Consider the following 16,723-nt stretch of genomic DNA (forward strand, 5'->3'; position numbering starts at 1 on the left):
CATCAGCATGTTCGTGAGGCAACAAGAGGGAGCAATACTCTTGATCTGATTATCAGTAGTGATTCTTCATGCATTAAGAATCTGCAGATAAATGAACCACTAGGTGGCAGTGATCACAGTGTATTGAAGTGGGATTTACTCAAGGAGGTAACTACCATCAGAGGTAAAGGGAAGGGTTTTTGTTTTCGTAAAGGCGACTATGATGGTCTGAGACAGTATTTAAATTCTATACAATGGGACCAACTGATGATGTTACCAACAGCAAACTCAAAATGGGAAGCATTCAAGGAACTAATCTTGGAGGCTACCAGGCTTTACATCCCAACTAAGAAATATTGTTCAAGGTTTAGGCCTAAATGGTTGCAGATGAATTAATGAGACATGTGGCAGAGAACAAAAATGCATGGGATACATACAAATTAATGGGTGACATGGAAGCCTATGATAGATATAAGTTGGTCTGTAACCAAGTCACAAAGGAGATTAGGCAGGCAAAGGCAGACTACGAAAAATCCTTGGCAAAGGATGCAAAGAAAAACAGAAAAGAGTTCTCTACATATTTGAACTCGAGAAGGAAAGGGATGAATCAGATTGGTCCACTGGATATTGATGGTTCAACAGTTGAGGATCCTGCTCAGGTGGCTAACAATCTAAACGAGTATTTTGCATCTACATTCACGCATGAGGAGTTATTCAGGAAGGAGAATGATGTAGGTAAAGTAAACATTGGCAGTGAGCTGGATGATTTTGTAATAACTGAGAGGAAAGTGGAGGAGAGATTGTTGAGGATAAACATAAAAAAGGCACCTGGGGTGGATGGGATCTAACCAGTTATATAAAAGGAGGCAGCAAAGGAAGTATGCAAACCCCTAGCCATAATTATGAGAGCTTCTTTGGACTCAGGGGAGGTACCCATAGACTGGAGATGTGCAAATGTAACCCCAATTCACAAAGGAGGATCAAAGGCTGACACAAGTAATTATAGACCTGTTAGTTTAACTTCTGTTCCAGGTAAATTAATGGAGGCACTGGTTAAAGAAGCACTGCAGGATCATCTAGACAAGAATTCAGTTATAGCTCAGACGCAGCATGGTTTTGTTAAGGGCAGGTCTTGCCTGACCAATTTGATTGGATACTATGATGTAGTCACAAAAGAACTGGATGCAGGGAATAACTTTGATATTATATATTTGGATCTTAGAAAGGCTTTTGATACTGTTGCACATGGAAGACTGCTGCACAAATTGGAGCAGTGTGGCATTGGAGGCAAATTGCTGCTATGGATAAGGGGTTGGTTGAGTGGCAGAAGACAGAGAGTGGTAATCAATGGACACTGCTCAACGTGGACTAATGTTATTAGTGGAGTTCCTCAAGGTTCAGTGTTGGGTCCGTTGTTGTTTTCGGTGTTTATGAATGATATTGATGATGGGATATCAAGTTTAATGTCCAAGTTTGCAGATGATACAAAGGTTGGCAGGGTCGTTAAGGACACTACTGACGCTATGCTGCTGCAACAGGATCTGGAAAGGTTGAACAGATGGGCTGAGAGGTGGCAAATGAAGTTTAACATTGACAAATGTAAAGTACTACATATGGGAAACAGTAACCCCAGAGCAACGTATCAACTCTGCGGTACTACACTGACAGTGGTGGAGAATGAAATGGACCTGGGGGTAATTGTGCAGGCAGATATGAAGTTCTCTGAGCAGTGCAGACGAGCTGCAAGAGTAGCTCATGGTGTCTTGTCAATGATATACAGGAATTTTTCTAGCAGGGATAAGGAGGTGATTATTCCCTTGTATAAGGCAATGGTTAGGCCACATCTTGAGTACTGTATACAGGTCTGGAGGCCTTATTTCAAGAAGGATGTAGAACTGCTGGAACGGGTACAGAGAAGGGCAACAAGATTAGTGAATGGAACAAAGGGTTGCTCTTACGAAGAAAGGCTTAAGTTTTGCAAATTACAGAGTCTGGAGACTAGGCACCGGCGAGGTGATCTGATAGAGGTGTATAAGGCTTTGAATGGTTTGAGCATGCTCAATGCCAATGGGATTCTTCATCTTGCTCAGAATAATCACCTCAGAGGGCATAAATTCAAATTGAGGAAGGACGGATGTTGGATAGATGTGCGGAAATTTGCCTTTGGCCAGCGGGTGGTTGGTTGGTGGAACCGACTTCCATCACTTGTTGTAGAAGTTGATAGCCTAAACAAATTTAAAGCTCACTGGACAGGTATTTCGAACGAACAGAGGGGTGAAATGGGAGTGGGGTTTTTTTTTTTTTTTTTTTGGCTGATGCTGAATAAGCTTGCTTTCTTGCATCATATGCCTGTACTAATGCTAATGCTAAAATCAATGTTGGTGTTTTCAATGGACAACAAATCAGGGAGCTGCTGCATCACACTTTTACATTTAAAAATCAGAGGATGACAAGAAGGCTGTCAGCAACTGGTTTCAAAACATTACATAACAGGACAAATGGAATGGCTAATTGTCAGAATTTGAAAAGAGATTCATGAGCCAAAATTAAAAAAAGAATAATAAATAAAAAAAATTCATCCACGTGCATAAACAAAACTGTCTTGCAACAGTATCAGATAAATAATAAAATATAATATCTATTTGATTCCCTACTCGTGTAGGTGTCTATCCAAGAGTCCTTTGAATTTCTCTAAGATGTCAGCATCAACCACCCACCCATAGAAGTAACCAATTCCAGTAATTAATTAACACGCTAGCAAAAAGAATAAAAAAAAACTTTCTGTAATCCAATCTAAGCCTCTTGTGGATCAGCTAGTGTATAATCTTGCTGCTTCTACTCTGCCAGATAGTGACTAGGAGTCTGAGTGGTGTGTAGTGGCATTGTCAAGACCACATTATGTCAAAGAGCTGGGTATATTCTTAAAATGTGTAAACCGTATCCAAAAATTGTTACTTCATACAGCATACCCCTCCCCCCCACCTTTTCTTATTTCTGAATATACTAAGAATTGTCAAACAAATAGAACAAACTTATTTTCGAAAAGATCCGAACTTCCCAAATACTTCCTCGTTCATTTTACAAAGCTCATACTTTTTCTGACAGAAATCCTACTTATCAGTTGATTCAACCAATTCTCACCTCAGCTGTCTGAATTATTTGCTGTATGAGTCCTTTCACTTCAAAGGTGGTACTTGAGAATGTGTCTGTTCTGATATTCCCTGTCAGATATTAAGTAATTTGGAATCTTCTTTTGTCAATCTTATCTGGCTTAAAATCTCTACCACATTCTGTCAAGTTCATCTGTTGCCCCTATCATTTTCCCAACTCCACTAATCACTTGGAACCATTTGACTTCCTCTAGTCCAACTTTCCTAACAGTGAGGTAATTTTCCTTGGTGATTTTAATGTTCGCAACTCCAGCTAGCTTCCATTTTCTAGTCACAAGGACCCAGCACATCAAGACAGAGGTTTTTGTAATTACTAATGACCTTTCTCGCCTACCAGAATATCAGACAATCCTAGCCACACAGCCAACACTCGATCATTTTCTAACAAATGACACTTCTAAGTACACGGCTGAGATGAGTAGTCCTCTAGGCACCTCAGATCACATTTGTTGATGGGTTTTTCTCCAATGGAGTCTTTCTCTCATGGCCATTCCCAACCTCATGTTGTTTGGCATTACAAGTATGCAAAATGGGATTATCTTCAATATTTCTTCTTTTCCTTGATTGGACTGTTTCAAATCTTCTGATGTCAATGATTGCTCAGATCATGTCAGTGAAATTATTCTTTTAGGGTTGAAATCCTTTATTTCACACTCCAACTGAAAATCTTGTCCTTTACCTAAAACCTTGGTTTCCAATAAATGTGCTAAGGCTGTTCAAGATAAGAATGTTGCATATCGCAATTCACTTGCATTCAAATCTCCAGGTTCATTTTCTGCCTACATGAAAGCTCACAACAATTGTAAAGCAGTTATTAATCAGTACAAACTAGTTTTTGAACAGGCTAAGAGCAGAAACCTTGCTTCTTGTCCAAATGGCAGTCGAGCATTGGTCTCTTGTCAAAGCTATTGGTCGCAACTTTTGCCCATCTCTATTCCCATCTCTAAAAACCAAATGGTTTTATTGCCACCTCAGCTAAAGATAAAGCTGATCTGCTAGCATTCTACTTTCCTTCTAACTGGTGTATTAATGATCTTGGTAAACCAAGATCATCAATACTTCCTTGGTGTGCTAAAGAGAAATATGTGCTAAAGAGAAATAAAACACTGTTGTATTAATTTCACTGACCCTAGACAGAGTATACCCCAGATTTGCACATATTTTCTAGTATTACAATACTTTAATGGATGTATATAGCGTGGGTTGTCCCTGTAATACAGTCACTTATACTGGCTAAACATTTGGGTGACCATGGAGTCCAATCATAAGCAACAAAACCACAAAAAATGAACAGGAGTTCTCCTGAATGCGGGAAAACTTGGATGCACATGGTATTGTCACAATTGGATAAGTTGTTTTCCAGTGGTATCATAGTGGATAATGTTAACCAACTGATGACAGTTCACTTAGACTGGTTACCAGAAAGTATTAATGACCCAGTAGTGGAGAAGGTGGTTGATAAGATGGAGGACATTTGTATGAAGGGTTTACGTGAGGAGTCTAAAGAAGTAATGTTGGCCTAAATGCCTAAGAAAAAGAAACTAAAACCAAGATGAAAATTGGAGAGTCGGCAGAAAGATGGTATGAAGACAAAACTAATGGTTGGGAATGTTGACAATAAAGTGGGTATGAGTGACGCAGATGGTAACACGGTTGCTACAGGGCATAACGATGCTATTATCTAAGATAAAAAAATGGGCAGATGTTTCCAGTGTGGTATTGGAAGACAATACTCTATCAACAACTAAAAGTAGCCAGGGAAACAATCTTTCATTGTTGATAGGGAATGATAATGCAAATTCTGAAAATGGGAACCAAACTAATGTGGTGTGTACTCCTAATTCACTGCAGAGACAATAGATATTTACATGCAGTATAACTGAAAAGAGGCTACTTCAAGCTGATGAAGGGCTTGCACTTCATAGAGTTCATCAAAACATAGAGATGGACTTGCAGCTTATCGGCTATAGGCAATGCAATGTGGAGAAAGAGGCTCAAGTCAGCAACCAGAAAAATTCTTGCTCTTCGATCAATGCAGGTGACAGAAGCAGAAAGTCAATGCAGGTGACAGAAGCAGAAACTGTACATTTGAGCGAGATTTAGGTATGAAGTCTGTAGGTGAAAGTACAGCTGGTAATGAACACTTCATGGATGGTATAGTGACAATGCTATTGTTATTGTTATTTGGTTTTTTTTGAGGAGCATTAGCAACTAAGGCCATATTGCTCCGGGATATGCGGTGGTCATTCCCTGACCTTTCCGCGTCCTTCGTATTTGGTGGTGATGGGCTCGAACCCCGGTCTAATCAAGAAGCGTGTGCTACGCACTGCTGCTCCTTCCCACCTAGCTACGGAGGCGCCAAGTGACAATGCAGGATCAAAATATTGACTGCATCACAGGAGATTAAAAGAGAGAGCAGATTCCTGACTGAAAATAGCAGGGATGTGAAAGCTGCAGTTATTAAAGGTATGACAGCAATGCTTAAAACAGTTTAAGTGAAAAATGTCCAGCAAACAGCGGAAAACTGAATTGTCTTAGAAAACAGAAAATGAAAAGGACATTGGGAGGGGGGAAAAATCACAGAATAAAACGTTTGAGTGTAACATTTTCAACACCAAGATGAACAGGGCCAAAGGTGGTGTATGATGTGGATGTAGATAAGAAGCAGTTACTGAATGGGCTCTATGACAGGAATTTAAGTCATATTAACATAAGCAAGCAGAACATGGATGGTGAAGTTTTGATCCATTATGCATGTTAAAAGAACTGTAATCCTGTCTTTGATCTTCTTTCCAGCAGATGGAAACATTTTTAAAAATCATGCAATGGTCAGGGATAGCCCAATAGTACAACCCTGTTTCATCTTTGTTAAAAATGTTTTCAGGATTATTATTAGTAGTAGATGATGCAAAAAAAGCAAGCTTATGAAACCTCAGCAAAAAAAAAAAAAAAAAAAAACCACATCACCTGTCCATCCCCTCCAGTTCTTCCTTGAATTTATTCAAACTGCCCACTTCCACAACACGAGATAGAAGTTTGTTCCAACAATCAACCACTTTATTCTCATATATGATGTTGGCACTGAAAATCTTTGCCAAGTAATCAAGTACAAATAGGACTCCTCAGAAATAACCATGTTTTGTCATCACTGGGAATTTATCTGGTAATGCTGAAGAACTGGCTTATACCTGAACTCCACGAAGATTCCACAGATTTAATTTGATAACAAGATGGCACGTCTCCTCACTTTCATATGAACAAACAAGAATATCTTAAAAGACACTACATTCAGCAATGGATATGACAAGATACAGAGGAAGATGTGGTGTGAAACTTCTGTTTTGAGATAACAAAGGATTTTATGGTGGCATTTCTGACAGACATACAAGCAAAATCTGAGAAAAAAAAACAGGCTATTTAATTTTAATCAATGTTTGCCGTGTGACTTACGGGACTCATACAGAAGAACTGTAGGGTAGATAGGAAACTTTATCTATTTGTGTATGTCCCAACAATAATAAATGCCAATTAAAATAATAATTTTAAAACTAATTCTTTTTGAGTCATCTTCTACATATAATTTGGGATATGGAAATTTATAAAATTTTCATCAAGACCATAAATGAAGACTATCCACCACTCTAATAAGCAATTATCATGGGCAAATTTGTTATCAACATTTTGATGCTTGTACATATTTCCCTTTACTTTTTTTTTTTAATTTAGGCTTGTGTTTCTAAATTTTAATGAAAAAAAAAAAAAAAAAAAAAAAAAAATATATATATATATAAATAAATAAACAAACTATTATATAGATTGTCAGCCCCTTTGTAATTACCATTTCTAGATTTAGTCCTAATATGGAGCAATTTGGCAAACTATTTAACCAGTAACGTTTCAAGAGGGGCTTAGAGGGGAACAGGTATCATTAGCATTAGCATTAGTAGAGGCATTTGATGCAAGAAAGCAAGCTTATGCAGCATCAGCCAAAAAAAAAAAAAAAAACCACTTCCACTTCACCCCTCTGTTCGTTTAAAATACCTGTCCAGCTGAGCCTTAAACTTATTTAGGCTATCAACCTCCACCACAAGGGATGGCAGTCTGTTCCACCAACCAACCACCCGCTGGCTAAAGGCAAATTTCCGCACGTCTATCCTACATCTGTCTTTCCTCAATTTGAATTTATGCCCTCTCAGGTGATTTTTCTGAGCTAGGGGAAGAATCCCATCAGCATTGAGCATGCTTAAACCATTCAAGGCTTTATACACCTCTATCAGATCACCTCGCTGGTGCCTAGTCTCCAGACACTGTAATTTGCAAAACTTAAGCCTTTCCTCGTAAGAGCACCCCTTTGTTCCATTCACTAATCTTGTTGCCCTTCTCTGTACTCGTTCCAGCAGCTCTACATCCTTCTTGAAATGAGGTCACCAGACCTGTATACAGTACTCTAGGTGTGGCCTGACCATTGCCTTATACAATGGAATAATCACCTCCGTATCCCTGCTGGAAAAATTCCTGTATATCATTGACAATACTCCATGAGCTACTCTTGCAGCCCGTCTGCACTGCTCAGAGAACTTCATATCTGCCTGCACAATCACCCCCAAGTCCCTTTCATTCTCTACCACTGTCAGTGTAGTACCACAGAGTTGATACGTTGCCCTGGGGTTGCTGTTTCCCATGTGTAGTACTTTACATTTGTCAATGTTAAACTTCATTTGCCACCTCTCAGCCCATCTGCTCAACCTTTCCAGATCCTGTTGCAGCAGTGTAGTGTCAGTAGTGTCCTTGACAACCCTGCCAACCTTTGTATCATCTGCAAACTTGGACATTAAGCTTGATATACCATCATCAATATCATTTATAAATACAGAAAACAATAATGGACCCAACACTGAGCCCCGAGGGACTCCACTAATAACATTAGTCCACGATGAGCAGTGTCCATTGATTACCACTCTGTCTTCTCCCACTCAACCACCCCTTTATCCATAGCAGCAATTTGCCTCCAATGTCACACTGCTCCAATTTGTGTAGCAGTCTTCCATGTGCAACAGTATCAAAAGCCTTTCTAAGATCCAAGTATATAATATCAAAGTTATTCCCTGCATTCAGTTCTTTTGTGACTGCATCATAGTATCCAATCAAGTTGGTCAGGCAAGACTTCCCCTTAACAAAACCATGCTGTGTCTGAGCTATAACTGAAGTCTTGTCTAAATGATCCTGCAGTGCTTCTTTAACCATTGCCTCCATTAATTTTCCTGGAACAGAAGTTAAGCTCACAGGTCTATAATTACTTGTGTCAGCCTTTGATCCTCCTTTGTGAATTGGGGTCACATTTGCACATTTCCAGTCTATGGGTACCTCCCCTGAGTCCAAGGAAGCTCTCATAATTATGGCTAAGGGTTTGCTTACTTCCTTTGCTGCCTCCTTTAATATAACTGGATAGATCCCATCCACCCCGGGTGCCTTTCTTGTGTTTATCTTCAACAGTTTCTCCTCCACTTTACTCCCAGTTATTTCAAGATTCTGTAGCTTACTGCTAGAGTTGAATACACCTCTGGCATTCCCCTCGCTGAATAACTCCTCATGTGTGAATGTCGATGCAAAATATTCATTTAGTTTGTTAGCTACCTGAGCAGGATCATCAACAGTTGACCCATCAATATCAAGTGGACCAATCTGATTCATCCCCTTCCTTCTAGAGTTTACATAAGTAAAGAACTCTTTGCTGTTTTTCTTTGCATCCCTTGCCAAGGATTTCTCGTAATCTGCCTTCGCCTGCCTAACCTCCTTTGTAACTTGGTTGCATATCAACTTGTATCTATCATAGGCTTCTGTGTCATGTGTTAATTTGTATGTATCCCATGCATTTTTCTTCTCTGCCATATGCCTCATTAGTTCATCTGACATCCATTTTGGCCTAAACCTTGAACAATATTTCTTAGTTGGTATGTAAAGCCTAGTAGCTTCCAAGATAAGTTCTTTGAATGCTTCCCATTTTGAATTTGCTGTTGGTAACATCATCAGTTGGTCCCACTATATAGAATTTAAATACTGTCTCAGTCCATCGTAGTCGCCTTTACGGAAGCAATAACCCTTCCCTTTACCCCTAATGGTAGTTACCTCTTTGAGTAAATCCCACTTCAGCACACTGTGATCACTGCCACCTAGTGGTTCATTTATCTGCAGATTCTTAATGCATGAAGAATCACTGCTGATAATCAAATCAAGAGTATTACTCCCTCTAGTTGCCTCCCGAACATGCTGATGTAGAAAACAATCATCCAATAAATCCACAAAAGCCCTGCTAGTGTGTGAGTAACCAGCCCCCAAAATCCAGTCAATATCTGGGAAATTAAAATCTCCCATTATAAGACACTCTGATTTACTGGCCCACTCTATTTCCCTGTACAGTTCCTTATTATACTCATCAGAGTCATTAGGCCTATAGCACACTCCTACTCTCAATTTTGATCTCCCAATGTTTATGTCACACCAAACTGACTCCACACTGCACTGTCCAGCGATGTCGACTGGCTTCACTTCCTTAGTTTTTATGTGTTTCTTAACTAATAGCCTAACACCTCCCCCCTTCCTATCCTGTCTATCCTTTCTGTAGACGTTGTACTCCCCAAATTGCAGTTCCGCATCCCTTATATCTGTGTGACACCACGTCTCTGATATCCCAACAATATCTGCCTTCGATGTTTTGAGCAATACCTCAAATTCATCAAATTTATTTACTAAACTCCTAGCATTGGTGTACACGCAAGTATACCTGCACCTGTTTCTATTCTTAGCTACCCTAACACAACCCATGTGTTTACTTGTGCCGCAATGGCTCCCAGCAGTCTCTGAAATACCATGCATCTTGTTTTTCAGGCTTCTGCTCATTCTAATAGAAGCAGTGCAAGAATCTCTTTCACCTCTGCCAGTGGCTACTGTCAATCTATTGGTCTTTGTCTCCCCCCAAGCTAGCAGTTTTCCGACCCACCTAACACTGCCTCGATAGCATCAGCAAATATTCTTGCACCCTTTCTATTTAAGTGTATCCCATCCCTGTAGAAGCAATCTCTCCTGTTAACAAGTACAGTCCAGGCTGAAAAAAATTCTACCCCTTGAGCCTTGCACAATCTTTCCAGGGCCGAATTGATCGACAAGGCTCTCATCATATACTCCCTCCTATCGTGTCTGGGCAGAATTGCAGACACTTTCAAATTCAACCCTAATTCTCGGCTTTTGTTCAACAGTGACCTGTACTTGTTAAGTAATTCTGCCGGTCTCCTACTGTTAATATTATTAGTGCCAACGTGTACAACTATATCACCTTTTGTGCCCTTAAAAGATGATATTTGCTCTACAACGTCATCAACCTTTGCCCCTGGCAGACATACCCTGGTCCTGTTCCACCTATCTTTTTTACAAAACATGTTCCCCGTTATCCTGTGTGTTATCAGACACTCAGCCTAAAACACTGATGGATCCAGTATCTCTCTATTACAGAAGATTTAGGAGAAGTCCGGTTGGCCTGCCTCCCTAAAATCCACTCATGCACACCTTCTCGATGGTAAGCCCTGTTACGTCACTTAGGTGGCAACGAACGTGTAGAGTGGTTCTCTTCAAGACGCCTGGTCAGCGTGAAGAGGAAAAGACCAAACCCTCCAGCAATGAGAGCACAACAATACAAATGGCCCTCAGTCCCCAGCAGCTTTCACTCTCCCTCTTACGGCAGCGAGAGGATCAGAGTGGAGGCAGAGGGTGCTAAGAATCTCTGGGTACGACCAGGCTGCCATGCACGGAAATTGAACTTGGCCTGTTATAACGTATGATCACTCATCGGTGAAGACAGGATATTAGAGCTGGAAAAGGAATTAGAAAATGTGAATTGGAATATCATCGGTTTGGCTGAAACAAGAAGAAGAAATGAATCACTTATAAGTTTATCAAGTGGAAATCTGCTGTACACCAATGGAAACAGTGAAAGGAGTGAAGGTGGAGTTGGGTTTCTCGTCCATAAAGATTTTAAAAACAACATTTTGGAATTCAAAAGTACATCACCAAGGGTGTCAAGACTAATACTCAAGATTTCTAAGAGGTACAAGCTAAAGATTATAATGATTTATGCACCAACATCGAGCCATGATGATGAAGAGGTTGAAGAAATGTACACTGAAATTGAGTCTTCTAGATGAGCAGAAAACCCGCTACACTATTATTATGGGGGACTTCAATGCTAAGGTTGGAAAAAGACAAAACAGTGCAGAAAGAGGAACTATAGGAAATTTTGGAATTGGTGAAAGAAATGAAAGAGGTGAAAGACTTGTGGAATTTGCAGACTCTCAAGGACTGTCAGTAATGAACACTTTTTTCAAGAAAAGGGTGAACAGAAAGTGGACATGGAAGAGTCCAAATGGATTAACAACTAATGAAATAGACTTCATCCTCACTAACAGAAGATATATTGTGAATGATGTTACCGTCCTGAATAAGGTAAATGTTGGAAGTGATCACAGAATGGTAAGATGTACTCTTGATATAGATGTAGGAAAGGAAAGGAAAAAACTGACTCGAGTAAATAATACAAAGGTCTTTGAAATAACAGAGGAGGAGAAAAAGCAGTATGTACTGGAACTTAAGAACAAGTTTGAGCTTCTGCAGACTGCTCAGGACCAAGATATCGACAAGGAATATTACAACTTTCTGAAAGTGATAAAGCCCAAGAAACCTATAGGGAAACAGAAATCCAAAAAGAAAAAAATTAGTCAAGAAACACTTGTCATGATGAACCAAAGACGACAAATGAAGAGCAAGAAAAACACTGACAGGGAGAAAACTGAGTATATTGAGTTATGCAAAGCCATTAGAGACTCAGAGAGGACATAAGAAGATTTAACACAAGAAAAGTAGAACAAGCATTAAGGGAAAACAAAGGATTTAAATCAGCAGCCATGAGCAGTAATACAGAAAGACAAATGATACTGAAACTGAAGAATAGAGATGGTGTACTTATAAACAGCAGAGAAGGCATAATTCAAATAGCAGAAGACTACTATAGAGAATTATACAAGGAGCGAGGGAATGATACCAGCAGTGGGGAAGAAGGATTGCAAAGTAGCAACACATACAACATACCCGATATTCTTCCTGATGAGGTAGAACATGCATTGAAGAAAATGAAGAATCGGAAAGCCCTGGGGGAAGATGAAGTTACTGTAGAGTTGTTAAAATTGGGAGGAAGAGACATAACACAAAAACTGGCAAGGCTCTTCACAAAGTGCATTAGAAAAGGTGTGATGCCTATGGAGTGGAATAATGCAATCATAGTTTTGCTGCATAAGAAAGGAGATAAATCACAAATTGGAAATTATAGACCAATTAGCTTGTTATCCCATATCTACAAGTTGTTCACAAGGGTCATTACTAACAGATTAGAAAGAATACTTGATGAGAATCAACCGAAAGAGCAAGCTGGCTTTAGGACAGGATTCTCAACTATGGATCACCTTCACGTAATATCGCAGCTAATGGAGAAAGCAAATGAATATAAAACACCATTATGCCTGGCATTTGTGGATTATGAAAAGGCATTTGACTCCATACAGCATAAGGCAATGTTTCGGGCACTGGAAAGACAAGGCATAGATACTCCATATATTATGATTTTGAAGAAAATATATGAGAGTGCTACATTAGACTAGACAAAGACAGTAGCAAATTTAAAATCGAGAAAGGAGTTCAACAAGGAGACACAATATCTCCGAAGCTGTTTACTGCTGCCCTTGAGGAAGCTTTCAGAAGATTAGACTGGTCGCAGAAAGGAGTCAATGTGAACGGAGAGTACCTAAACCATTTACGATTTGCAGATGACACTGTGGTCATAAGCCACAATCCCAAAGAATTAGAGGAAAATCTTAATCAGTTATGCACAGTTAGTAAGGATTTTGGACTAAAGATGAATATGGCTAAAAGAAAAGTAATGATGAACAAGTATGCCACGGAAAGGGAAATAATGATTGAAGGAGCAGTAATTGAAAAGGTGGAGTCATATACTTATCTGGGACAAGTTATTAGCTGTAATAATGATAAATGGCTGGAAGTCAAGAGAAGAATAAATTTTGGATGGATAGCATTCAGGAAATATAGTCACATACTGAAGAGCAATATCCCAGTTTGTCTGAAACGTAAAATAATGAATCAATGTATACTCCCCACCATGACTTATGGAAGTGAAATTTGGGCACTCACCAAAAGAATGGAAGAGAAGCTAAGAACTACACAGCGAAGAATGGAACGAATTATATTGGGAATCAGACTGTTAGATAAGAGAAACACATGGATTAGGCAGCAAACTCAAGTAAAGGACATTCTTATCAAAACTAAAGAACTAAAATGGTCTTGGGCAGGACACATAGCTCGAAGACATGATGACAGATGGACTAAGAAAATAACAGAATGGTACCCAAGAGGAGCTAGAAGAAAACCTGGAAGACAAAGGTGGAGATGGATAGATGAAATTCATGAGTTTTTGAGTAGTAAATGGATGGCCAGTGCTCAAAACAGAAGGAACTGGAAAGTTGCTGGAGAGGCCTTCATCCTGCAGTGGATTGAAAATGGCTGATGATGATGATGAACATTTCAAGGAGCAACTTCACTAAGTTTTAAGTACATGTTTGAGAGCTGGTTAATGCAAAGGTTAATAATGGTTTTCATCATTATCCTTTAAACTCCTCTGTATGAATCTGATAGTTGCAATTATGTGCAGGATCATCTAGACAAGATGTGCAGGATCATCTACACAAGACTTCAGTTATAGCTAGGACACAGCATGGTTTTGTTAAGGGGAAGTCTTGCCTGACCAATTTGATTGGATACTATGATGCAGTCACAAAAGAACTGGATGCAGGGAATAACTTTGATATTATATACTTGGATCTTAGAAAGGCTTTTGATACTGTTGCACATGGAAGACTGCTGCACAAATTGGAGCAGTGTGGCATTGGAGGCAAATTGCTGCTATGGATAAAGGGGTGGTTGAGGGGGAGAAGACAGAGAGTGGTAATCAATGGACACTGCTCATCGTGGACTAATATTATTAGTGGAGTTCCTCAGGGTTCAGCATTGGGTCCTTTATTGTTTTCTGTATTTATAAATGATATTGATGATGGTATATCAGGCTTAATGTCCAAGTTTGCAGACGATACAAAGGTTGGCAGGGTTGTCAAGGACACTACTGACACTATGCTGCTGCAACAGGATTTAGAAACGTTGAGCAGATGGGCTGAGAGGTGGCAAATGAAGTTTAACATTGACAAATGTAAAGTACTACATATGGGAAACAGCAACCCCAGAGCAACGTATCAACTCTGTGGTACTACACTGACAGTGGTAGAGAATGAAAGGGACCTGGGGGTGGTTGTGCAAGCAGATATGAAGTTCTCTGAGCAGTGCAGACAGGCTGCAAGAGTAGCTCATGGTGTATTGTCAATGATATATAGGAATTTTTCTAGCAGGGATAAGGAGGTGATTATTCCCTTGTATAAGGCAATGGTCAGGCCACACCTAGAGTACTGTATACAGGTCTGGAGGCCTCATTTCAAGAAGGATGTAGAGCTGCTGGAACGAGTACAGAGAAGGGCAACAAGATTGGTGAATGGGACAAAGGGGTGCTCTTACGAAGAAAGGCTTAAGTTTTGCGAAACATTGTCTGGAAACTAGGCACCAGCGAGGTGATCTGATAGAGGTGTACAAAGCCTTGAATGGTTTGAGCATGCTCAATGCTGATGGGATTCTTCCTCTTGCTCAGAATAATCACCTGAGAGGGCATAAATTCAAATTGAGGAAAGACAGATGTAGGATAGATGTGCGGAAATTTGCCTTTAGCCAGCGGGTGGTGGGTAGGTGGAACAGACTTCCATCCCTTGTCGTGGAAGTTGATAGCCTAAATAAGTTTAAGGCTCAGCTGGACAGGTATTTCGAACGAACAGAGGGGTGAAGTGGAAGTGGTTATTTTTATTTATTTATGTTACTTTTTTTTTTTTTTTTTTTTTTTTTGGCTGATGCTGCATAAGCTTGCTTTCTTGCATCAAATGCCTCTGCTAATGCTAATGCTCACTCATTAGGTGACTATTCCCTCTTATAGTATGTTATCAACTATTCTGCTTGCTTACTGTCAAGCATAACTATCACAGTTCACAGCAATATTATTGCGCAGTGTGGACATGGACTAAATTCACACAAATATGGTAGAGAGCAAGAATATAGATGAGTCGTACACAAAGATGAGTTTTCATTCTGCACAGTCACTATTTTGTGTTAGTGAATTTACTTATTAAAGTTTGTGTCTCATCTCAACTTACAGAAACTTATGCTAATTAAGCTGTATTACTTTAAATACATATCAGTGATTATTCCTCCTCTTTCCTCTCCCACCATTATGTACTATTCAATGTATGTTAAGTCTTGAATTCTAAAAATTAATTTTTGGGGCCACAATGAGCTGAGTAAATATACACACATGCCCACCTATAAACCTGTTTTATACCTTGTAATACAGGAAAAAGTATTTCCACTATTCTTTTACCAACAGTTTTTTGGGTACAAATGAGATTCATTCACCTTAAATGCAGGTGGCACTTCATTTTTTTTTTTTTTTTTTTTTTTTAATTAGGTCCTTTCATCATCCCTGACCACTAAAAATGAAAGATGCAGCCAATCGAACCTAGAGGTTTCCTGTGCAGTTTTACATCCTGTGGTTTAGAACAAAGAGTATATCTAGTTTAGAGAATGCCTAGTTTACAAATCTTTTCTCATTATTATTGCTAATTGCAATTCTTAGAAACCTATTATACATTACTAGTTTGCAACAAACTATTTACATCCAATCCCCAAATAAATCCTAGAACTATTCCATAATTCTAAGCTATCAAATGCTTTAACTTTTTCCCCCTTCAATGAATCCACTAATCACCAGTCTGCATAAAAAACTGTTTCACTAACAACCAATCTGAACATAATATTTAGAAACACTAAACATCAGATAAAAATTAACAAAGCTTATAGGCAATTATGCACAAAAAATACTATTTCTTGAAAAAAATATAGTATTTAACCTTAACATTATACTGTAGACACACAGTTCGACACCACTGATGTAATAAATTCAGACTTTCACTATCATAGTGCATGGGACTGCAGGCATAGTCTTCTGGAGTAATTAAAGAAACATCACCACCATAGTTCCTAATAGCTGACAACTGGTTACATATGCTATAGTTGCAGATCAAAAAATTTATTTCTTCTTTCAACACTTGCTTATTCAAAAGAATCTCCACCTGTAAAATGAAATCATAGAAGAATTTTAACATGAATCAAAGAATACATCTTTTTCAGAAAAAGGGGGGGAAAAAATTACAGCTTGATCAAGAAAAAGTTTTAAACATCTTACTATTTATGAAATTTAATTAACTTATTATTCTTGAAAATGATTAAAATAACAAAAAATTACCATGTTTTGTAAGAAAACAGAATTTGTAAAAAAATCCTTTGTCTTGCATTTCCTGTGGCTATTCAAT

The 16,723-nt window shown here is 39.0% G+C and overlaps 1 protein-coding gene across 1 annotated transcript in view; it reads right to left on the bottom strand.

Moving 5' to 3' along the window:
• Positions 1-16,723, bottom strand: part of LOC150089540 (abnormal spindle-like microcephaly-associated protein homolog) — a 309,620-nt gene that overhangs the window by 123,335 nt on the left and 169,562 nt on the right. The window contains exon 9 of the mRNA XM_090390020.1: positions 16,262-16,483. Coding sequence (XP_090246146.1) covers positions 16,262-16,483 — 222 coding nt within the window. The remainder of the gene's footprint in view (positions 1-16,261; positions 16,484-16,723) is intronic.

Source organism: Mastigoproctus giganteus, chromosome 2 (genome assembly GCF_048544385.1).
Source record: "Mastigoproctus giganteus isolate SK-2022 chromosome 2, ASM4854438v1, whole genome shotgun sequence".
Classification (NCBI taxonomy): Eukaryota; Metazoa; Arthropoda; class Arachnida; order Uropygi; family Thelyphonidae; genus Mastigoproctus; species Mastigoproctus giganteus.